This window comes from Anolis carolinensis, chromosome 4 (genome assembly GCF_035594765.1).
Source record: "Anolis carolinensis isolate JA03-04 chromosome 4, rAnoCar3.1.pri, whole genome shotgun sequence".
Taxonomy (NCBI): domain Eukaryota; kingdom Metazoa; phylum Chordata; class Lepidosauria; order Squamata; family Dactyloidae; genus Anolis; species Anolis carolinensis.
The window spans coordinates 9,306,388-9,330,057 of NC_085844.1; the positions used below are offsets into that span (position 1 = coordinate 9,306,388).

At 38.0% G+C, this 23,670-nt stretch overlaps 1 protein-coding gene across 6 annotated transcripts in view; it reads left to right on the forward strand.

Moving 5' to 3' along the window:
* The window catches only part of trappc9 (trafficking protein particle complex subunit 9), a 299,446-nt gene that overhangs the window by 11,768 nt on the left and 264,008 nt on the right, over window positions 1–23,670 (forward strand). For 4 of the 6 annotated variants that reach the window (XM_062979970.1, XM_003219482.4, XM_062979974.1 and 1 more), the window contains 7 exons: window positions 911–1,056; window positions 1,987–2,115; window positions 3,529–3,555; window positions 5,055–5,176; window positions 6,401–6,526; window positions 12,238–12,454; window positions 15,408–15,551. In XM_062979970.1, the coding sequence (XP_062836040.1) occupies window positions 911–1,056; window positions 1,987–2,115; window positions 3,529–3,555; window positions 5,055–5,176; window positions 6,401–6,526; window positions 12,238–12,454; window positions 15,408–15,551 (911 nt within the window). The remainder of the gene's footprint in view (window positions 1–910; window positions 1,057–1,986; window positions 2,116–3,528; window positions 3,556–5,054; window positions 5,177–6,400; window positions 6,527–12,237; window positions 12,455–15,407; window positions 15,552–23,670) is intronic. The other 2 variants (XM_062979971.1, XM_062979972.1) reach the window with 1 other exon arrangement.

Here is a 23,670-nt window from a genome sequence, read left to right on the forward strand (position 1 = left end):
CAGTGCCCTTGTTTTAGTGACAGCTCATTAACTAGGTATTAAAATGTATGTTATCAAGAGCTTTAGGATTTTTTTACAAGTTAACTTCTTATTTCAACGTATTCAAACATTCAAATCTCAGAAATAACAATTGATGATTTTAAATACCTTGCATTTCTAAAATGTAACTTATTTTCATAAATAATCTGTGGATTTAAATTACTTTAATTGTGTTTCATTCAGTTTGCAAATATTACCATTTCCTGATCAATAGGAGGGTGAATAGGAAGTCTGACAGGAAGTGAATCAGCTCATTAGAAATTTGTGCTGACAAAATTCTGGCAACATGACCAGTAAATGGGCCCTAGAGCAAATGTACACTTTCTCTAGAATCCAAAATGGTAAGATTGAGGCTATGGCACTTTGGTCTTATCGGGGATGAAAGTTATCGTACTTTGGCCAGATCATGAGGCAGCACAACTCATTAGAAACAATTCTAATTCTGGCCAAGTGGGAGACAGTAGGAAAAGAGTAAGAACACATTAAAGCTGGACAGACTCAATTAAGAAACTGACAGTCCTTGCTTTGCAAGATCTAAGGGGGGTTCTTGATTATAAGGTCTTGTGATTATGTCTTGTTCATAGATTTGCCATCAGCCAGACCTACTTTGTGGCAGTTAACAACAATAAATTTAAGCTACATCTGCAAACTGTTACCAGCATCTTTAAACAGATTCTGAAACTCTGTTAACTTTAAGTTGAATAGTTCTTATCCAGAAATTTGAAATACTTGTTCATTAAAATCCAAAATTGTCTATATGGCTGGCTGAGGTGGTGACACATTTGCTTTCGGATACAAATCTGAAATAAACATATTTACCGCAATCTGGATTAAATTAAACTAATGCTGTGGTGTGTCTTTTATGTTCTAGACATTATAAGAAGCGTTGCCAGGGTCGCATGCGAAAGCACGTTGGTGACCTATGTCTCCAGGCTGGGATGTTACAAGATTCCCTTGTGCATTATCACATGGCTGTGGAGCTCCTCCGTTCTGTAAATGACTTTTTGTGGCTTGGAGGTAAGAATGATTTAAAATGTAATCATAAGATTTTTGGTGTCTTTATACTGTCTGCGTCTGTGATTGCATTCTTGGTGTCTTTGTATTGTTTACTTGCTACAAGTTTAGAAGAACATAAACAGTTTAAGTCATTTTAGTGATATAAAGAGCTACAGTTATATGTACCTTGCTTTGTTAGGGTTCATTTATTTTCTTCCGCTTTTGATTAAATGTTGTGTAGTACACCATAGGAGCCCCAGGTGGTGCAGCGGATTAAATTGCTGAGCTGCTGAACTTATTGACTGAAAGGTCAGCGGTTTGAATCCGGGGAGTGGGGTGAGCTACCGCTGTTAGCCCCAGCTTCTACCAACCTAGCAATTCGAAAACACTCAAATGTGAGTAGATCAATAGGTACCGCTCCAGTGGGAAGGTAATGGCGCTCCATTCAATCATGCTGGCCACATGACCTTGGATGTGTCTTTGGACAACACTGGCTCTTCAGCTTAGAAATGGAGATGAGCACAAAGCCCCACAAAATGACAAGGAATTTCCCAGAGAATATTTTGTGAGTTTTGTTTTGGTATCCAGATATGGTGTCCTGTGAGTTTTTTATTTATGAAATATGGAGTGACTAAATGGATTAGCACTCACATTATTGCTTTTGTTTTGTCAGCAGCAGAGCTGTATTGCATGACATGATAGCAACTGAGTTTATGAATTACATTTTTAATGTACCATACGTACATTTTAATGTGTACCATATTTTTTAAAAAATCATTCACTTGCTTAGGAATTTCACTTGATGTTATCTCCCCTTCATGATTGATGTTAAGATTGGATTACTAGTGCTTTTCATTATCTGTACTCAGGGCCACTTATATGCCTCATACACATTTAAACTTCTTTAGGTTGTGGTATTACTGCCAGTTAATATTTCGTTTTCATCTCTAGCTGCTCTTGAAGGATTATGTTCAGCTTCTGTTATCTATCACTATCCTGGAGGGACAGGAGGTAAAGTGGGTGCACGCAGAGCACAAGGCAGCTCAGTTCCGACAGAGGCAGCTAATAGGCACAGACCAGGTGAGCTGGATGTTTGTTTTTTGTGAATAATTTTCTCCCTAGTACACTTTCTCTTAAATATTTGGTGACAGATTTCAGCTTCTAAAGTCCTCAGTTATGTCCCTTCAGTGAAACAGAATATTGTTAAAATCGCTAAAAGTAAGAAAATAAAAATTCAAACTAAAGTATAACCTCACACACAGAGCCATAAAAACAATGATGGCCTGAATCTGCCTACAAGACCTATCAGTTAGACAAGTTGGCTGGCTTGGAGCCTGGATTTAGTAGGAAATTTATAAAGGAGCTGGTAGGAAAGAAATAAGCAAATCGATTAAAACCAATTGATAGACCAAAAAACAGATGAATATGAAAGGCTCCCCCTCCCTTGCTTCTCCTCTAGCTATGTCAAAAATGAGTGATGGTGGTGAGATGTGCTTTCCAAGAATTTCAAACTATTCATGGTTTCATGCCTGCCAAATATTCCTCTGGTATTGGTTGATTGCAAAAAGGACCTTACCTGCATATCTTTAAGCTTAGGCAGGGATGCATTGTAGCAGGTTGTCCTGAGGTATCTATCCCTCAACCATGGTTTAAAGCTCAAAACTGATATTTCAATGGCTAAAGCAGTTTTTGTCAACTATAGGTTCCTTCTAGCTTGCTCTTGTTTGTAGCTTGCTGGCAGTATTTTAGACCAGCTATAGCTATTAAACAGTATTTATTCAAACTCATATAGAACACATTGCAATTGTCCAGCAGGTGGGTATTCTCTGAAGGTTTTCAGCTACAACAGCTGTTATCTTATTTACTTCAAGACCAGACATGAAAGAGAACTGTTTTGCTTTCTTAGGTAGCAAAAAGCCTTACTGACTCTGATGGAGAACCATCACAGTGGGCCTCTGTGTATATCTAGCATTAGTTAGCACACATAAGAAGAACTTATTGGAGGCAAGGAAAAGAATGATGCCTCTTCTAATTCTGAAATTTCCCATCCTTGAACGTTATAACGAATCCCTAACTGCAGCCTTTTTCTGAAAGGCAGGCAGGGGCAGAGATACAATGCATTTACAAATTCTATTTGAACCTAGGAACTCAGGTGTGCAGAAAAGCCTGTAGTACATAAAATAATCTTCTCTGGGTAGCCAGATGGATAAGTTTTAAATGCATTGTGTTCTTTTTATACCCCAAAGGGTTAATACTAGCTTTGGGGAAGCCACATGGCCTATTCAAAATATTTGTGGTTAGTAGTTTGTGCCGAGTGATCTCTAGTATTATATTAATTGCATGATACAATTATTTTTATTATAATCACATAACTGACGATGTTCCCATGCTTATTTTTCTGAGAATGCTGCACCTCATTGTAAAATATAATTAATAGGTTTGTTTTCTTTGGCAATGAAGGAGGTTAATGTTTTCACTTTGATTTTCCCTTAGGGGCACAAGAAGTTCTTATCGATCCAGGTATATTGTCTTTATAAATGTGTTGTGTCAGTTGAAACATTTAAAAAAAAGTCCTGTCATCTGTATGTTGTTACTATAACTTGTATTTGAATTTGTCTCTAGTCCCATAATCTTGATAAACTGGAGATCTGAGGCTTATTCATTACTCAAATCTTTCCTCAAAGGAATGGACTTAACATTTTTTTTAAAAAAATATCTGATATAAACTAAATTATTAGTCAAAGAAACAATAAACCCAGTGTATCAGTGGGATCATTCAATAAAACAAATTTCACTGATTCTGTATCTTTATTGTATTTTATTATGAATTGATAATTGGATTTAACCCTCTATTTAACTGTTATGGTTTTGATAAATGTAGATTTATAGCATTTGCCAACTATATGTGAGTTGAGGTCATCCTATCCATCCCTGTTTGAGACCAAACAATCTCATTTAATATCTTGAGTTTGGTTGAAAAACATTTTATTGTTTTAAGTCCTTGACTGTGAATAATTTCCAGGCTATTAGGTTTTTGTTGGTGTAGCATTATGTAGCATATTTACTCAAATCTAATGTTCACTTTTTTTTTGCTAAATTACATTGCCAAAATTGAGGTATACATTAGATTTGATGGTACGTTAGACTTGTGTACATAAACATATCTGTGTGAAAAGGCCCGGAGGAACCCAGAACCCCAGAGGCAAGATGTGGAGGTGTGTGTGTGTGTGCGCGCAAAGAGGCTGTTCCCAGTGGTGGCAGCAGCCCCAAGGCTACGTGGTGCCCAGAGGAGGAGGAGGGGGAGGGGGAGAGCCTGGATGATGACCTAGTTGTTCCTGCCACTTAGTTGCAAATCCTGCTTCCCAGAAAACCCTAGGGATCTCCCCCCCCCCCCCCCCCGGCTCAGTCCCGTATGGTTCCCAACTGGCCTCATTCACAAGGACTTCAAACCCACCCCTCCATCAGTTTTAAAGGCCTTGTGAATGAGGCCAGTTGGGAATCATGTGCAACTTTGTCCTGATGAAGGGGCATAGCTTCCCACATTGTCTTATTTATGCTGCCTGCTTCCATGATATGCTATGTCTGTGCTGTTGTGAGCATCATACTAGGGGGAAATTCAATTTTTTTTAATGTGCATCTTCAGAATTCAGGTGTGCATTACATTTGATGACACATTACACTCTAGCAAATATAGTAGTTTCACGCCAATTTATTGCTTTCTTTAAATATTCTCTTCTAGCAATATATTCTTTCTAACTTCTTTTATCTGAATGGTTACTAAAAAGAGATTTCTTTTTAGATTGAATTCACCAGTCCAGGGAATCACTCTAATCTGTACTGTTTGTTATTCTCTATTTTAAATGCTTATTTAATTTTTTTTATCCTTGCTAACATTTCTGATTGGGAGGGAGGTCAGGTCTGAAAGGCCTTCCTGAAGCACAATTGTTTTCACTCTGACTTTATTGAAATTGTTTGGGAGCCACTATTAATTTGAAATCTCTTGGTTCACTCTACTGTAGGAGCTCTCACTTCAAATGGAATTAATGCAGATACCAGTACTGAAATAGGGAGGGCTAAGAACTGCCTTAGCCCTGAAGATATTATTGATAAATACAAAGAGGCCATTTCCTACTACAGCAAGGTAATGTTGCTATTTTCCCAGATGCCTTGTTATGTGAAATAAAGCCCATCAAGTGATATTTTTGTATATGTATTAGTGGATTTCGTTGAGAGTCTGTGGCACTTACAATTGGCTAATACGAATGTGGTGATTTCATTAAATGATGATTATTTGAACCTGTAACTTTTGGCATTGCTGCTCACACTTGCACAAGAGTGCAAAAATAGTGATTTTTTTTTGCTTGGAATGGCTGATTTTGGGTTAAAATTCTAGGTTTGTGCTATTATGTGAAAGGAAATAGATACTGAAATTTGCAATTTTGATAATATTGAGTCATTTCTATTTTTAAAAATTTAACAATTCAGCATAACACCCAAATCAGATCAGATTATGTTTTCTGGAAATAAAATCTGAACAAGGTTATGAAGCTGGATTTTTTATAAGCAGTAATAAATACCAATTGCAGTAATTGCACTATATACTAATTACAGTTTAGTATTCAGATGTTGTGCTAAACCACCACTCCTTCCAAATGTAAGCAAAGCCTACTGCTCCTTTTACAGATATATTGGAGGGGACTGAAGTATAAATGTCTGGAGGGCATTCACATAAATAAACATTATCGTTTGTTGTGGTATCTAAAGCTATAAATGTGTTTGTTCTGTTTGGGAAGTGCTTTGAAGGATTTGCAAGTTATAGCATTGCAGGATTAAGTCTATACCCATTACCCAACCACCTCAATTGTGCCCCTGAAAATGGTGTTCCTGTCGTTAGAACAGAATTCAACCCATTATATTAGTGATTGAGGGTGAAGTACATTATCTTGGAATGAAATAAAAGGACTGCTTGTCATTCTTTAGCACTTTAGACACAGTCATGAAGTTCTGAAACTGTTTGGAAAATTATTTTTAAATGAACTTACACTTAATGTTATGTCCTTCCTTTGGTATATGTTTCTCCCCTTCTGCTTCTCCTCATAACACTAGAGGAAGGAGGTTAGGCAGGGAAATATCATTTGGCACAAAGTCAATGAGTAAGACTTCCACATATTCAGAAATATAGCCCATGTGAAAAAACATGTTTCCATTCCTAGCCACACCCCATTGAAATTAACCAGACTTATAGAGTAGTATTCTTATTGTGCCATTGCAGGTTCTGCATAGAGGATTTGTTTCATGTTATGTTTTAGAGTAATATAATTTAATTTAATCCTTCTTAGTCCTTTCCTATGTTCTCATTTTGCAGTACAAGAATGCTGGTGTGATTGAGTTGGAAGCCTGTGTCAAGGCAGTGAGAGTGCTGGCAATTCAGAAAAGAAGCATGGAAGCTTCTGAATTCCTTCAGAATGCTGTTTATATTAATCTTCGTCAGGTAAAAATGCCACTTTTCTTTAAAGAAAGAAACAGCGTGCCAGTTGGTTTTTGATATCAAGAAAACGAGCCTTGTTCCATCAAACTAAGAACATATCTAGCCTAGCATCCTACTGCTTAGCAGTGGAATCCAGGAAAAACTCTCCAAGAAAAAAATTCATGACATTACAGTACAACTTCCGTATCCTTCCAGGACTTGACTTAGATAAGCAAAACCATGGGTGATAACTATATTCTCATGCTCAGACTCAAAATATCCCCCTGCTGCTCATCTGATACTACAGAGCAGAGAGCTTCACTCACTCAAGGATCAGATGAAAGGAAAGGCTGTTGAATGCCCAGGGTTCCAGTGCTAGATCCCACTGAGTACAGAGTCTCCATCTCGTTACTCCGTTGAGATGACTCTGCCTGGTCCAGCTGCCCATGTGTCTGGTGGGAGAAGTGCGTGCCTCCACACAGCCCATCTGCCTGTGCCTGTCTTGATTGAACAAGGAGCCTCTGTCCCCTTTCTCTGCTGGGAGAGACGCAAGTGGGCTACCTGCTCATATCGCAGCCGAGAAGGAACCCTCCATCCCTTTCCTCCACCAAGAGGAGGCAGATGGAGATGCTGAAAAATACCTTCTCCAAATTAGATAGAATTTATTAAAATTAATTCACTAATAGAATTTATTAAAATTAATTCACTAATAGAATTTATTAAAATTAATTTGAAATTGCAGAAATAATGGCAAATGCTGTACACAAGTGGACATAGGTGTAATGGGAACTTCTATGCTGTATTTAATGGAAAATGGAAGGGATTGTAGAATTGCAGAAATGGGGTACTCTCATGCTTTCATGTTCTCTTCTGCTCTTGTTTTTTTCTTAGATTTTTTGCTTTATGAGGGTTTCACTGTATTTTTAATTTATTGACTGTATAACCTCCAACTTACCTCTCTGAAAGTATCTCCCCCTACGAGCCTTCCCGCAGATTAAGATCTTCAAGTGAGGCCCTGCTCTTGGTCCCACCGCTGTCACAGGTGCGGTTGGAGGAGATGAGAGACAGGGCTTTTTCAATGGTGGCTCCGCGGCTGTGGAACTCCTTGCCAAGGGAGATTAGGGAAGCCCCCTCACTCATGTCTTTTAGGAAGCAGCTGAAGACCTGGATGTGGGACCAAGCTTTTGGCCCATCCTAGGATATGGGTTGATATGAACTGATGGATTCTGTGGATTAATATGAAGTTGAACACAGACTGGCTCTGACTTTTGGCTCAATTCTGCTGCCCCTGTTGTAATGGCCACATGGTTTTTATTGTTTTAATCTGATTTGGATAATGGCTTTTAATTGTGTTTTATGTTTGGTTTTACTACATTTGTGTTATATGTGGCATCTAATTCTGTCATTGTGTAAGACCTCTCTGGGTCCCCCTGAGGAAGAAGAGCGGTATATTAAATGAATAAATAAATAAATAAATAAAATCTTCCCAGTCTCTCAAAGTGAGATCCAAGGTGGTTTGTGTGAAGTAGGACATTGTGGGCAAGCATACAGATGCTGAGTTGTTTGTTCTGCTCCACAGTCGCAGAAGGTGGAGGATGCTTCTAGGTAGTACTATTTTGCCTGGTTGTCTTTTGATCTGCCCACTCCACTTCTGAGTCTGTTCAGGGTTTTCTAAGTTGCCCATTCTAAATTTTCTAAGTTTGCCCCTGGAGGAAGACCCTCATGGGGGGGGGGGGGTAGCATCCAGTTGGGCTTTCCTGGTTTAGCTGCCCAGAGGGATATTCTTGCTGTTGCTGGGGGAACATTTAGAGGAGTGGTGGTTCTCATGAAACCTTTCTTTGATTTAAGTCTACTGGGAGGAGGCTGACAGCCATGCAGTGGGTGTTTTACAGTGTTCAACCTTATTTCTCTCGCAATTGGCAGTAACTTCCTGTCACACAGTAGGGGGGGCAATACCATCTAGCTTATAGAGTTTATCAACAGTGTAGGTCTGAGACATCCTGTGATTATTCTGCATATTTTGTTCAGTGCTGTATTCACCTGCTTCACGTGGACAGACTTGTGCCATACAGGGCAGGCATACTTAGTAGTTGAGTAAGACAACTGTAAGTAAACAGCTTAATGTGTCCATCTTGGCCAAGTCCATCATTTTTGTCATCCAATCATCTATTGTTGATGGGAGGGATGGAGGAACTTGGCAGTAGTGCTACCTCTCTTCTACCTTGCTTTGCCGGAGGCAAAGATCAGGAAAGATGGTAGTTAGCAGTGGCAGAAGCCTTGAATTTTGAGTAAGTGAAACCATAAATATGGGTCTCATATAGGGGTCATATTGTATTTAAAAATAAGGTAATTATATATATTTAGATTATTGAATTCTTTTTGAATTACTGAATTTGAGAATCATTGGGTTCAGAAATAAATGACATATTAAGAGGAACTCTTGGAGTAGCAAAAAATAAAAATGTGAGTGTTTAGAGGAATTATTTAATGTTGTTTTTGGGGGATAGAATATATCAAGAGTATGAAACTTGAATATAAAAGGCTTAGATAAATGCTAGCCTTCCGTGCAGAAAAACATGGATTTGACTACTTCTTAGAAAATGTATAATGTGGTTGGTTTCATCTTTAAAGCTATAAGTAAATTGTAGATTTGGTTAGTATATACTTACAAATTTTGGGGTTGTGGGAGAGGAGGAGAACTGAGATGCCATGTTTTTCTGCAGTATCTGTTTTCCCGCAGTGGACAATTGTATATATCCAAGAACCTTAACCTGAATCACTGTAGAGGAAAGTGCTAAATTATAGGGGGGGGGATTTCTCTTTATGTTTCAGTAAGTAGAGGCTTAGGGACTGAAGCAACAGTTTATTTAGAGTGGTTCAGTGTTGGTCAGAGTCTGGTGTATAAGCCATGAATCTTACATGCAAGCTGCCAGATAACAAAGCTTATGTAGCATTCTCGCAAAACTACACAACACCAGCAATTAAGCAGTAAAAAGCTCATGACAGTAATGCAACCTTGACCAATGATGAGGAAACACAGTTTCAAAACTCTGCATGTCATACTTCTTTGTCAGTGGAAAGTGTCGAGATGTTTGAGGACATGAGTTGGAATGCCTTGGACATATTCAGGTTTCTTTTCCTCGAAAAAATGTCCATGGCCGAGCAGACATTCCCTTCAGCATAGTTCTATCTCCCGTTCGGTCTTATGGTCATTTTCAGTTTTTTTCTCTTAATTTTAGGCGTAGAACTCCTTAATTTCAGAAGTTTTATATTATCCTCTTAGATTATTGTTGTGTGCCTTCAAGTCATGTCCAACTTACAGTGATCCTATCACAGTGTTTCCTTGGCAGGTTTGTTCAGATGTGGTTTTGCATTTCCTTTGCCATCCTCTGAGGCTGAGAGTGTCACTTCTCCAAGGTAACCCAGGGGCTTCTATGGCTGAGTGGGGATTTGAATCCTGGTCTCCAGTCATAGTCCACTTTCATTATGTTGCCTCTTTTTCCTCCTCTTCAGTACAGTTGATTTTTGAACCATCATTCTTTAGACTTAGACTCTAGATTTGCTGGTTCAAGGATTTTATGTTAGAATTGTATTACACCAGAATTTCCTATTCTGAATTCCCTGATATGAATGCGATTATAAACTCCATCATAATGTGAGCCATAAATGAAGTGATAAAAATGTGCATAATGAGGGCTCAGCCTGACATTTTTTTAGTTTCATAAACGATGGCTTATGAAACTTTGAAAAATCATCTGAACTGAACTGTTAAACAAGTCTGTAATCCAGTATAAGAAATCTGTAAACAGTGTCACCAGTTCATCTGAAAATCCACTGGAAAGGACTTTAATCTTTATTCCTTAAATAAACACTATCACCAGCTCTAGCACATTTTATGCCTGTGTTGTATATTGTTCACTAGGGGTCAGCAGTGTTACACTGTAAAACTTGGTTCTAACTGTGGTTTGTATACTGCTGATGCAAAATAATGCAGAACAGTGAGTTATCCAAACAAAGTTCCTTCCTCTTGAGGGCTTATTTCTTTTGTTAAATATTCTAGTCAAACAGCTGAAATAATGGGCTCTGATGGGATTTGGCACTACTGAAAAAGAATTTATATTTTGGACTGTTGTATTATTTGATGCCCAGAAAGGTTTGTGCAGCTCATCACTCAAGTTGTGTTCTCGGGCAGAGTGTTATGCTGAACAATTGATACCATTTCAACTCTTAAATATGTAGAAAACTAGAATGCCATTAGGTTTTCATCTCTGAATCTCCTGAGAGCCTCTGATATAAATAACTTTCCACTGTGCGTCAAACATTATGATCTGGCTATCTTTTGTTTTCCTAGCTAAAAGATGTTACAAGTTGAATATCCCATATCCAAAGTGCTTTGAACCAGAAGTGTTTTGAATTTCAGATTTTTTTTCAAATTTGGGAATATTTTCATATACATAATGAGATAGCTTAGAAATGAGACCCAAGTAGAAACACATTTGTGTTTCATACCCACCTTATATACATACCCTGAAGGTACTTTTACAGATAATTTTGTGCATTAAATAGAGTTTATATACATAAGAAAAATGAGGCCAACTAGAGAGACAGAGATGGCATGGGGAAAGGGGGAGGCAAGCGGGAAAGGAAAGGAGATGCCAGCTTTTGTCTTTCCCCCCTCCTTTTCATCTCCATGAAGATGTTAAGCTGAACTAGCAAGAGAGAAAGGGATTATGGTAACTGGAGAAGGAAGAGGAATTTACAGAAGCAGTAACATCAAGCACTTCTCCATCTTCTGTGCCCCCCCCCCAATAGAATATTAAGTGGAGGCCAGCTAAAGAGAAAAGGGGATGGGGGTGCAACAGGGAAGAAGGTGAAGATCACAGAAGAAGCAACATCAGTCATCCACTTATCTTCTTTGCTTTCTCCCCTTGAGGATATCATCCATTGTTGGGATGATAGTGGGGAAAGAGGTGGAGATCTCAGTTTCATCCCTTTGGGCAGAATAAGGAGGAGGCAGGTGAGCAGTTGGTAGAAGCTGTCTTGGTCACAGATGCCACGCACCATGGGTTGGAGGGATCTGCAGATGGGAAAGGAGATGGAGAGCAGGAGGAGGAGAGAGAGGAGAAGGACAACAGCAGTGCAGGAGGGTTTTGTGGGAGTGTTGTCATGCTAGGAGGCAATGTAAGGAATACTTCAAGATCAGTGGCAAAGGCATCTACAAACTTTCAAATAATTACATTTGTGAAAGAAAAATCTGCTGAAGTTGAGATCCAGCTCCATACATTTCAAACAAATATTACTCATTTTGTTTATTACAGCCTGTCTTCCTATTTGAGCACATCTTGAAAATAGAATGTAACCACAAGAGCATACTAAATTACATGCACATAGCAAGATTTAAAAAAAACATTACTGTTATAGCAGAGACTGAAAATCAAGCTACAGCTTATGTAAAATAAAATGCAGTGTGGAAAAAATCTGTGTGTTGGTTCTGTAGGCAAGTCATTCTTTGGCCTTCCCATGATCGTCACTGTTTAACAAAACATACATGTGCTCGAGGGCAGATTATCTTCAATGGTTCAAGTTTTTATTTTCTTTATTTTCTCTTTATTTTATGTTCTTTATTTTTTCTCTAAGACTGAATGTCTAGATACATTCATGTTTGATATGTCAAGTTTTGGATGCAACTTCTCTGTATTAAAACTCTTCACTGGATTTCTTTTTAAACTTTGCAGCTTTCTGAAGAAGAAAAGATTCAGCGTTATAGTATTCTTTCTGAGCTCTATGAGCGTATTGGATTTCATCGCAAATCTGCTTTTTTCAAGCGTGTGGCAGCAATGCAGTGTGTGGCACCTAGCATAACTGAGCCTGGCTGGAGAGCTTGCTATAAACTCCTTCTGGAGACTCTTCCTGGTTACAGTCTGTCTTTGGATCCTAAAGATTTCAGCAAAGGTACAGATGAACTCAGAGGGGAAATAAGCATCTGTTGTTGTCATATGTCTTCAAGTTGACTTTGCCTTGTGGTGATCCTATCCTAGGATTATTTAGGAATATTTATTCAGAGAAGATTTGCCTTATTTGTCTGCTAACAATGGGAAGGTGTGACTTGCCCAATATCAGCCAGTGAAATTCCATGACTGAGGGGATATAGACCCTGGTCTCACAGAGTCTTATGTTCGCTCTCCTAAAGCATCGCTACCACCTTAAAATTCACATTGTTTAATGTTTATGGCATTAATTAAAAGATGAATAAAAGTAGATCACAAATCAAATGGTGATCACCATAATCATTTTCCCCTTTCTGCAATATAGGTATATTATTATTATTATTATTATTATTATTATTATTATTATTATTATTATTATTATTATTTTATGACACAGCAAACAAGGTAGATATGCTGGATTTCGTATCACAAAATCACAAGTCGAACACTTCCCAAGTGTCTAGGACTGTGTAATGTATTTTCGGATGATATGAGCAGATCCCAGTAGAGTGGCCTTTTGCAGTTGGCAGATCGTAATTTTGTCAATGTCTGTTGTTTCCAAATGCCGGCTGAGATCTTTTGGCACGGCACCCAGTGTACCCATCACCACCGGGACCACCTGCACTGGTTTCTGTCAGAGTCTTTGAAGTTCAATCTTGAGGTCCTGATAGCGGCTGAGTTTTTCCTGTTGTTTTTCGTCAATGCGACTGTCACCTGGGATGGCAACATCAATGATCCAAACCTTTTTCCTTTCCACAACTGTGATGTCTGGTGTGTTGTGTTCCAGTACTTTGTCAGTCTGGATTTGGAAGTCCCACAGTATCTTTGCGTGCTCATTCTCCAATACTTTTGCAGGTTTGTGATCCCACCAGTTCTTTGCTGCAGGGAGGTGGTACTTGAGGCATAAGTATTCTTTCTATATTATTATTATTATTATTATTATTATTATTATTATTATTATTATTATTATTATTATTTATACCCCACTTTTTCTATCCAAAAGGAGACTTCAAGATCATTTATTAAAAGCAGTGTAGATTAAAAATGTAAGAATACATCAGTATGTGTCTCCATCTCTCTCTAATTATACACACACAGTTAAATAATCTGTAATGCTAAACCTCTTTAAAATGAATTAATAGATAATTCTTTTAAAAGTTCAACAAAACAATGGACAATTAAAAGTCTACAACAGTCAATAAATAAATAAACATCTTAGTGTATATCAAAATGTTACTTTTAAATTGCCATTTTAAAAAATACCTCAAAATAGCTGGACATACAAGCGCTTGTAGGGAAAAATCATGATGTGAAACGTGGTAATGGGAAAGATGCTTATTACAGGTGCACTTTAATGTTGATAAAAGGCTGTGATTCAATTTCTTTTTTCTGAAAATGCTGCAAATTTATATAATAAAATCCATTTGTGTATTAACATTTCAAGAAGCCTAGTATAAAAGAGTATTTCATTCAATAGTATCAGCTCTTTTTCTTGAGTAAAGATTGTACAGTTTTTAAAAAGTATTACTACGTATATAAACACATCTGAAGATTGCTTTTAAAATGTTTAATAGTTTGTTCAAACATTTTTATGGTATTGAGACATTTTTTTTCCTGTCGTATGGTATCAAGTCATTTTTGTCTTAGGAGACCCTAAGGCGATATCATGGGGGTGTCCGAGGCTGTGAGTATGTCACCCAGTGGATTTCAGTGGCTAAGCAGGGATTCAGATTTGGTTTCCAAATTTTATAGTCCAGCACTTATATGACTATACCACAGGCTGGGTCCAGAATTATTTGTGCTGTTGGAAGTGCAGGGAGGAATATTTTGTTTATTACCTTTTACTTTTACTCTGGACTCTCAAGAACCTACTTTAGTGGGTTGTGGAGTTCTTCAGAATAGTCCGGGAGTGGGGCTTCAGGAGAGGAAGGAATGGAGAAAAGTTTCCTCCCTCCTCCTGCCAGCAGGATTCCTCTGCTGCATCAAAAGTCTGTTGTGGATAGAAGGAACTCTTGTCCTTGTGGGAAGCAAATTTTTCATCAAACATCATGTTTTGGGATTTGACTAATGAGTTTCTAAGTCCTGTTTTCAGAGAATAATAATGAAGTGATTGCTGTTTAGCTTGAACGACTAAATTAAGTGATAATGATATAGTAATGACTAGAAAAGGTTTGAGAGAAAACATGTCTTGGAATTCAAGAACACTAATAAACATCTGACTGATTATTATTATTTGTGTTCTGCGCTGCTTTGTAATTTAGCCGATGAATGGAAAATATTAAACTGATTTTTCCAGATGGCAAAAAGTTGTTTACTGTGTTAAAAATATATTCTGATGTACTATAGTGGAAAAAAGGGTAGATTGTGCAGGATGAGTTGGAGATCTATGGAGAACTTTGATACTTCAGTTTAACTGAAGTTCCTTAAACTCAGTAGCAGTATTATGTACCTTCCAACATTTCACAGATGAAAGAAGGGATATGTGTGCCTGAACAACATTAGAATGTGGGCATGTTTGTGAATGCTATTAATGAGGAAGAGCATCCAAGCTAGAAGAGGCTGTAGCAATTGGCTTTTGGTAAAGGCAAGCCTTCACCCTCACCTATTCTACCTGCGTTATTGTACAGGTATGAAATATTGACAGCAGAGATCTTAAGAGTATTGGGACTAAAAAACCCTACTAAAGGTAAATGTTTTGAGAAGCACTGTGGATGTTATACTTGATGATCTGCCTCCATCATAGGATGCTTTTCTGTGAAATTGGGTTTAGCAGATGAGTCATTTTCTGTGTACTGCAGCACTGCTCTCCATTTGTGTGGACTTGAGGCTTATGTAAAAAAGGTGTTGTTCACTGAATGGTGATTTCTGTTCCGTTTGGGGATTTTATTAATATGACCAATGTTCTTGACTTTTTAAAGGAACCCATCGTGGTTGGGCTGCTGTACAGATGCGTCTGCTTCATGAATTAGTGTATGCCTCTAGAAGAATGGGAAACCCAGCACTTTCTGTTCGACACCTATCCTTTCTCTTGCAAACAATGCTGGATTTTCTTTCAGATCAAGGTATTTTTTAAATGAAAAGCATATTTTATAGTATGTATAGATGATATTAAAAGATGGGATCCAAAGAATAACTTTAGGCATAGTAAAGGTAAAGGTTTCCCCTGATGTTAAGTCCAGTCATGTCTGACTCTGGGGGTTGGTGCTCATCTCCATTTCTAAGCCGAAGAGCTGGCATTGTCCTTAGACACCTCCAAGGTCATGTGGCCGGCATGACTGCATGGAGTGCTGTTACCTTCCCACCAGAGAAGTACCTATTGAGCTACTCACATTGGCATGTTTTCAAACTGCTAGGTTGGCAGGAGCTGGAGCTAACATCGGCCGCTCACGCCGCTCCTGGGGTTTGAACCTGGGACCTTTCGGTCTGCAGCTCAGTGCTTTAACGCACTTTGCCACCGGGGCTCCTACTTTAGGCATATATTGTGGAATTTTTTACCTTTGTTGGTTGAGTAGCTATTTCGTACACCTTCTTCAGTGCCATATCATATACTGCTTTGGAAATTTCTTTTAATTTTGAAATAGGAAACTTCTTGCCTATTTTAAAACTGGCTTTTCCTACTATGTATTTCTGAGGGTTGACTTACAAATCCTGATATTGTCTTAGAGTATTAAAGAAGCATAACTTCCTTGTATATGAACATGGCTTCTTGGGAGGTTTTCCTACAGGCAATAACATCTGCTGCATTTTTGGGCTATTATCAGAAAGTGTTTATATGTGCCTTCAAGTTGCCTGTCGACTAATGGAAATCGTATGAATTTCATAAGGCTTTTTAAAGCATGGAATTCTCAGAGGTGATTTTGCCAGTTTCTTCCTCTGAAAATATACAGTATATTCTTGTGTATGAGTCAATCTCATGTATAAGTTGATAGCAAGTTTTGGGACCAAAATTATGGACCTGTGGATAAGTCAAGGATCATTCTTCAGAGAGGGGAAAGCGCCAGGGGTGGCTACCTCAGGGGGCCAGCCACCCCTATCAGCTGCTACTAGTTCCTCACCTATTTATTCAAAAGGACAGAAGTGAAGAGAGCAGAGTGGGTTGATACTTCTCTTAGGTTTTTCCAGAGTGGACTAAGCCAGGCACATTCAAACTCTGGCACTGCAGCTGTTTTGGCCTCCAATTATTATTATTATTATTATTATTATTATTATTATTATTATTATTATTATTATTATTATTATTAAAAACTTTATTTATATACCACTCTATCTCCCCGAAGGGACTCAGGGCGGTTTCCAATCATAAAACAACAGCGTACACTACATAGCCAGCATAATAAAACACATTATTGAAACGAGGTAAAACTATACAATTAAAATAAACAATAAATAACAGTTACAACAGTTACAACAAACCTTGATCAAAGGGACAGGGATCCCAGAAGCCCTAGCCAGCTTGGCCAAAGATCAGGAATTCTGAGAGTTGGGGGCTCAAACAGCTGGAGGGCTGCGGTTTGAGGATGTCTGGACTAAGTTCTCACCTTTCACCATCTATTGAAAGAAGCAGATGGTTCCTTTTTTGAAAACAGTTAAAACATGAATGAATTCCTATGAACATTGCACACATCTTATTTGTAGTGCAAAGACAATGAAAGAATAATACAATGTTTAAAATGAAAAAATAATTTGTACTAGCAAAAGATTATCAGCATTTCAATGGGAAGTGTGGGCCTGCTTTTGGCTGATGAGATAGTCAGGTTACAGTAATTAGCATTGTTGTGTGCTTTTAAGTCGTTTCAGACTTAGGGCAACCCTAAGTCTAACGTTTAAGGTGGGGGATGGTTTAAATGACCTTGGAGGGCCACATCTACCCGGCGGGACTTCTGTTCTAGATTTATGCATGAATATTATATGCTACTGTCTACAGCAGCTGGTATTTATTGATGGTATCCAAATTCTAACTAGGGACCTCGCAGTTGCCAGCAAAAGGACATCCATGTGGGGCACAATCACATGTTAAGGATGGGACAAGGAACATTTCTGTTTCCCATCAGATGAAGAAAAGGGCAACAAAATGTGGGTAGCTCTGTTGGAGCTACCCAAAATTCACTTTCCTCTTGGAGGTGGCAGAGGAAGCGTCTTGCGATGCTTCCCCTCCACTTTGGGAGGAATAGGTGCGGGACCAAGTCAGCGTCACCTCATGGTGCTTGGCAGGCCCTGTCCAAAAGAAGAAAAAGGGGCCAACCCCCCCCCCCCCCCCCCCCAATGTGATGAGGTTGTAACACTGACCCTGCTTGGCTTCCAAGATCACATGGCATCTAGTGCAAATAAGGTATTTAGCTAGAGCAAAATACAGCAACTAGTTTGCATAGAGGAGCACTGACTACCAATATGATTGTAATCTGAGCTCAAGATTTCAAGATTCTGGTGATGGCATTCAGAGCCTAAATGGTCTGAGACCTTGATTCTTGAAGAAGCACCTCTTCCTGCAAGGATCATATATGCAAAGTATTGGAGACAAGCCAAAATACCATTAATAGAAGAATGGCACACTAAACTACTGGATACAAGAAATATGGACAGCTTGACTTACCTTATGTCAAAATATCATGGAAAACCACAAAAAGAAACAGACTGGAATGGAATAGAAGAATGTTAGATACAAAAAGACTAGAAAAGGATATACTGTATTTAAGGAAGTTACCATTATATTAATCACTATCCAAGAACAGAATAAATAGAAGAGGAGCAATGTAAGATAGACGAAGAAAAAAATCATGGGAAAATGAAACCAGATCAACAATGATCGGAAGTGACATCTATTTTGTTTTTATTTTATTTTATTCTCTTTTTTGTTTTTGGGGCTTTTTTTTTGTTTTTTTCTTTTCTTTTCTTATTTCCTATCCCTACCCCTCATCTCTCTCCCCCTCACTTTCCCCCCCTATTTCCTTCCCCACGTCTAGCTCCCCCCTTATTTCATTTTGCCATTTTTATTATTGCTGTAAAATAGCCAATAAAGGTTCTGACTTACATACAAATTCATCTTAAGGACAAACCTACAGAACCTATCTTGTTTGTAACTTGGGGACTGCCTGTATAAATTTCTTTACTTTTGTGTGTGATTTAAATTGCTTAAAACAGGCACTCTGAGATCATATGATATGGGCTGGAATATGTAAAATATTTATACAGGTGGCACTTGTGTGCCTTCAAGTTGTCTGTGATTTACAGTGAACCTAAGGCACCCTTATGATGTAGTTTTCTTGGCAATTTTTGTTCTGATGATTGTCACTGCCTTCCGTTAAGGTTGAGAGAATTTGCCTTGTCAAAGAACACCCAGTGGGTCTCCTTGGCCAAACAGGGATTCAGGCATACATTTCCAAGAGTACAACATTCAAAGCACTATGCCACGTTGGCACTCAACCTGTCTTTAGAGCAGTGGTTCTCAATCTGTGGGTGCCCAGATGTTTTGGCTTTCAATTCTCAGAAATTCTCACAGCTGGTAAACTGGTTGGGATTTCTGGGAGTTGTACTCCAAAACACCTGGGGACCCATAGGTTGAAAACCACTGCTTTAGAGGGTTGTAAGACTAGAGCGATTCTTAATTTTATGAACCTAGTGTTTTTTAAATTTAGTTTATTGTTTTAGTGACAATATTTTTCAAAGTTACTAATGTTTCAAGTATTTTGCTAATGTTTAGCTTTCAGTTTTAGCACTCCATTTTATCTTTGCTTTGGTTTATTGGTTGCTTTGATATGGTAATGTCTATTGTTTTATACATTTAGATTGCTTAGAAGTTTTTTTTATGTGGTACATAAACACATTCCAGTTAGTCAATAAAAATGTCTTGCTTTGTGACATGGCAGAAGGAAGTCATTACTGTTTGAAAGAATATGACAAGCCGCCCCTCAAAATCACTAAGTTCAATGAGTTGTTGCAATATGTGGCATCCTTATGAATAATTTCTGTATAACAACAAATTAAGACATATGGAAGGGACTCAGTGAGGTTATTCTGTTGACAGGATGCTTCCATTAAGTTATCTAATAGTGGAATAATTTTCCCACTCTCCATGCAACTCTCCAGAGAAGGTTTTCCAGAAGCATGAAAAAACCATTTGAGAAGTTTGGAAGAAACTGCTGTTGCACTAGCAAGTCCTACTTTCAGGCTATATTTTTTAATTCAACAAGGTTTTCAGTTTCTGAGAAACCTTATTAATAAAGACTAATAAGACTAAGTATGAAATAAGCTTAACTATGGTATGACATGACCTATAGGATGACATACAGTAAATGTTTCGTAATTATCTAGCCAAGAAAACTTCATTTGAAGACATTTGAAAATCATGGTTTGAACTTAAAATGATTTGACCTGGCATCAGTGTTAGTTGTGGATGTGAGAAACTGAATGTTGAAATGAATGATGGCAGGGAGACATTTCCAAATGAATAGCCTCCTGTAAATTTGGAAGCTTTAACTAGAGGCAGTACAAGCCATGTTTTTGGAAAAGAACAGATGGCTGTTGAAATTAGTATCTTGTGGCAAAATAAAGTATGATATCATAATTATCTGGTATTATGGCCATGCCATGATGCCCTACAGTGGTATTGGCTTCATTCATTCATTCATTCATTGATCCCTCTCATTTATTTATATTACTATAAATAAAATCTCACTTGACATGAGAAATTCACGAGCCTTTTTCCATTCATTCTGTCAAAATGCTTGAATTTTTTTTCTTGGAAGGTGTTTTCTTGTAAGTAAAATAAATGTTGTAAAAATGAGATACTAGAAGACTAAAAAGATCAAATGCATAACAACTTTCTGGACAATCACAATAGATAAAAATTCTGATTTGAAAGTGGTGCATTTATTAAACTCTAAGTAGAAGAGACCAAATGCTTTTTTACATACATAAGTGAAGATATGGCAATGGGAAAGTGGTGGCTTTTAACCTTAATTATAGGAATTTTAACAATTTTCTTATCCTGTAATATTATTTTTAGATTAGTTTTATAAATTGTATATGTATTAGTATGTATTTTGAATATGATGTTGGTTATGTTGATTTGCATTGAATGGCTGCTGTATGTGAGCTGCTCTGAATCCCTGTGGTAGCCAGATGGTGTTCATTTTCATGGTTTCCTTCTTTCTGTTGAAATTGTCCACATGCTTGTGGATTTCAGTCTAACGGTGGCAGTTAGAGTGGTCCAGCATAAGTGGTTAGAGTGGACACAGCATATTATTTGAGAACACAGAAATGCAGGACCACTGGGTACCAGTATTAAAACACTCTAGAATCAGGACAGTAAATAAAGAGCAACACTCAAAAAATGGGAATTCCAGACAGGAAACAAATCAGGGCCAGCTAACACCTCCCAATAAAGGATTCCCCCAGGCAGGAAGCAGCCAGGCTTTGAAGCTGCAAGACTATTCAATTCTAATCAAGCTGACCAATTGCAACATTAATAATAATAATCCTTATTTCTATCCCGCCACCATCTCTCAAAAGGGACTACGGACAGCTTACAAAGCACTCGTAATGTAGCAATACACAAGGTGCAATAAATACAAATACATCAATACTAAAGGAAAAACATAATTTACATAATCAATACATAAAAGAATACCACAATAAAATCAATCAACCCTATGATAATTATGGACATAAAATGAATAGCAACCAACCAGTCGTATAAAATGCTTTCAGTGAAAAAAACCACAGGGTCTCCTAATTTAAACCCTTTGGGCTCTATACATATTGAAAAGCTTGGTTAACATGCCAAATTTTTAGGTTGGATGAAAACATTGGAGGGTGAGGTCTAGCCTAATTTCCTTAGGGAGGGCGTTCCAGAGCCTGGGGGGGGGGGGGGGGGTTCACACTTGCCTCTAACAGACAAGAGTTCTTTCTCCCACCCTGGACATTCCACAGATATATAAACCCCACTTGCCTAGTTTCCAACAGACCTCACAACCTCTAAGGATGCCTGCCAGAGATGTGGGCGAAACATCAGGAAAGAATGCTTCTGGAACATGGTGATGCATCCCGGAAAACTCACAGTAACCCATATTGTAAATTGGAAGAATTGAAAACTTTTGTTCTGTTATCGGAACTGTTTCCATCAGCCTGAATAGGTACAGGAATAGGTTTCCATCTGCTATTTAAGAGTGAGTGTCTTTAAAACCTGGTCTAGAGGCTTGGATGCCATCAGGATTTTGAGTGATGACAGGGCATCAGAGAGAGAGGAGGAGAAAGTCTCATTGCCGCATTAGATTTCTCTTGACACAATCCTGCAGTGAGATATAATTGGGTAAGTCAGGTTTTCCTTAATTCAACAATAGTGGACGTGGTGGTGTGTGACTAGAGAGACTGGAATTACTGATTGAGCATAGAGCAGTTTTAGATTCAAAGCCAGTTCATGGGCAGGGTGCCCACAAAACATATACACCCAATGCCCGCTGTAGGACGCATCTATTCATCAGAAAGTCCAGAAAAATCCTGATAATGCACTGCAGCCAATCAGAATATATGCCAAATAGGGCTCAAAACCAGGATGTCCTTTGATTGTCTGCAGCACATCTGTGTACTTCAGCAGACTGTATAAGAACCCCCCCCCCCACCCTGGATTTGCCTGCAGCTGTCTAGCCATGGATACTGCGGTTTATGGGTCTAGTTCCGGTCCACTTTGAACCGATTCCTGGGGTGTTTTTGTGGGTGCTACACAGTGAAACCAGCTCCCTTTGATCCACTTCCAAACTGGATTACAAGTGTCTATGTAGAACCGCACCTAGTGTGGGAAATTTGGGTTCAGGTCCTCACCTCTGTTTTTCGTTGTTGCTTCCTGCAATATTTATTCTTACCAACCTTTTTGTTTCAGTCCAAGCAAAGACTGAAACTCCAAAATATTTTTCTATTCATATAATGATCAGACCTAATGACTTTGCCAACCCATGGATTGAAAAGGTCAGTGCCATTTTATACACTACTACAGCAATTTAGAGAACTGTATTCTGAATTGTTGTAGTAGTGTATAAAATTGCACTGTCTTTACATGCCTTTGTCTCAGGCTTTATATCTCTCCTAAAGTACACTCTGTAATGTAATTTTGGTACATTCAGTTAATGATGTGAGCCCTCATCTTTTTTTATAACTGGTATTGGAGAAAGACAGGAATTTTAGTGAAGTGGATCATTTCTTAGATAATATTACAGGAAAAGTTCTATCAGTGGAAACGTTTCCCAGGCTGATTGAGGTTTCATTTTTCAATACAATAGTTAACAGCTATTTGAATTTAATACTGAATTTCACAAATTACATCTATCCATAATTTAAACTTTTAATCATATTATTTGCAGTTGATTTCATCTGGTGCATATACACATAAAAAGGCTTCACATAGCCATATGATGTTAACGATTTGATAAGCATATATAATGCATACATTTACAATTCTTGTGACTGCACCGTATCCTTTTATACATTCTATTTAATTGACTCCCCATTGCACTCCACTATAATTAAATAAAGATAAGAAACCATCCTTAACTATATATGGCAGTTTTCAAGTTATGAGCGAGATAGGTTCTGTAGGTTTGTTCTTAAGTTGTATTTGTATGCAGATTGGAACAGGTATATTTTTAAGTGTTACACCACACACACACACACACACACACACACACATATAAAACTTTGGATAGCATAGAGAAGGGTTAACATCTCTGTGATGTTTTTTTTTTTTGCTGTCTGTGTTCCTGTTCAAAAGATTTCACCTTTCTGTCCCAGAGATAATTGGATTTTGAAAAAATTGGCTTCTTGTAGAAACAAGGGCTGGTGATAAAACCTTGGTGGAGACACCTTTCCCCCATGATAACTCTTTCAGGAGTGAATTTCCCTTCTGATGGGTAGATTTCTTTCCTGTCCTGTTGTCTCAGTCCCATTCCATTTGAATTGTTTGAAGTCAGATGTATGTAACTCAAGGACTGCCTGTACTTTGTTTTATCTGACATTTTCCATTTATATTGTTAAATTTCCAAACTCAAGCAGAAATATAAAAACGAGGTTATTTTAATGGTCAAAACCTGTTAAGACCCAGTCCCTTTTTCAAATACAATAAAAATTGAGTCCAATTGTTCTGGAAATTCTATATAGATTTGTCTTTCAGTATAACATATTTCTTAGTTTTGG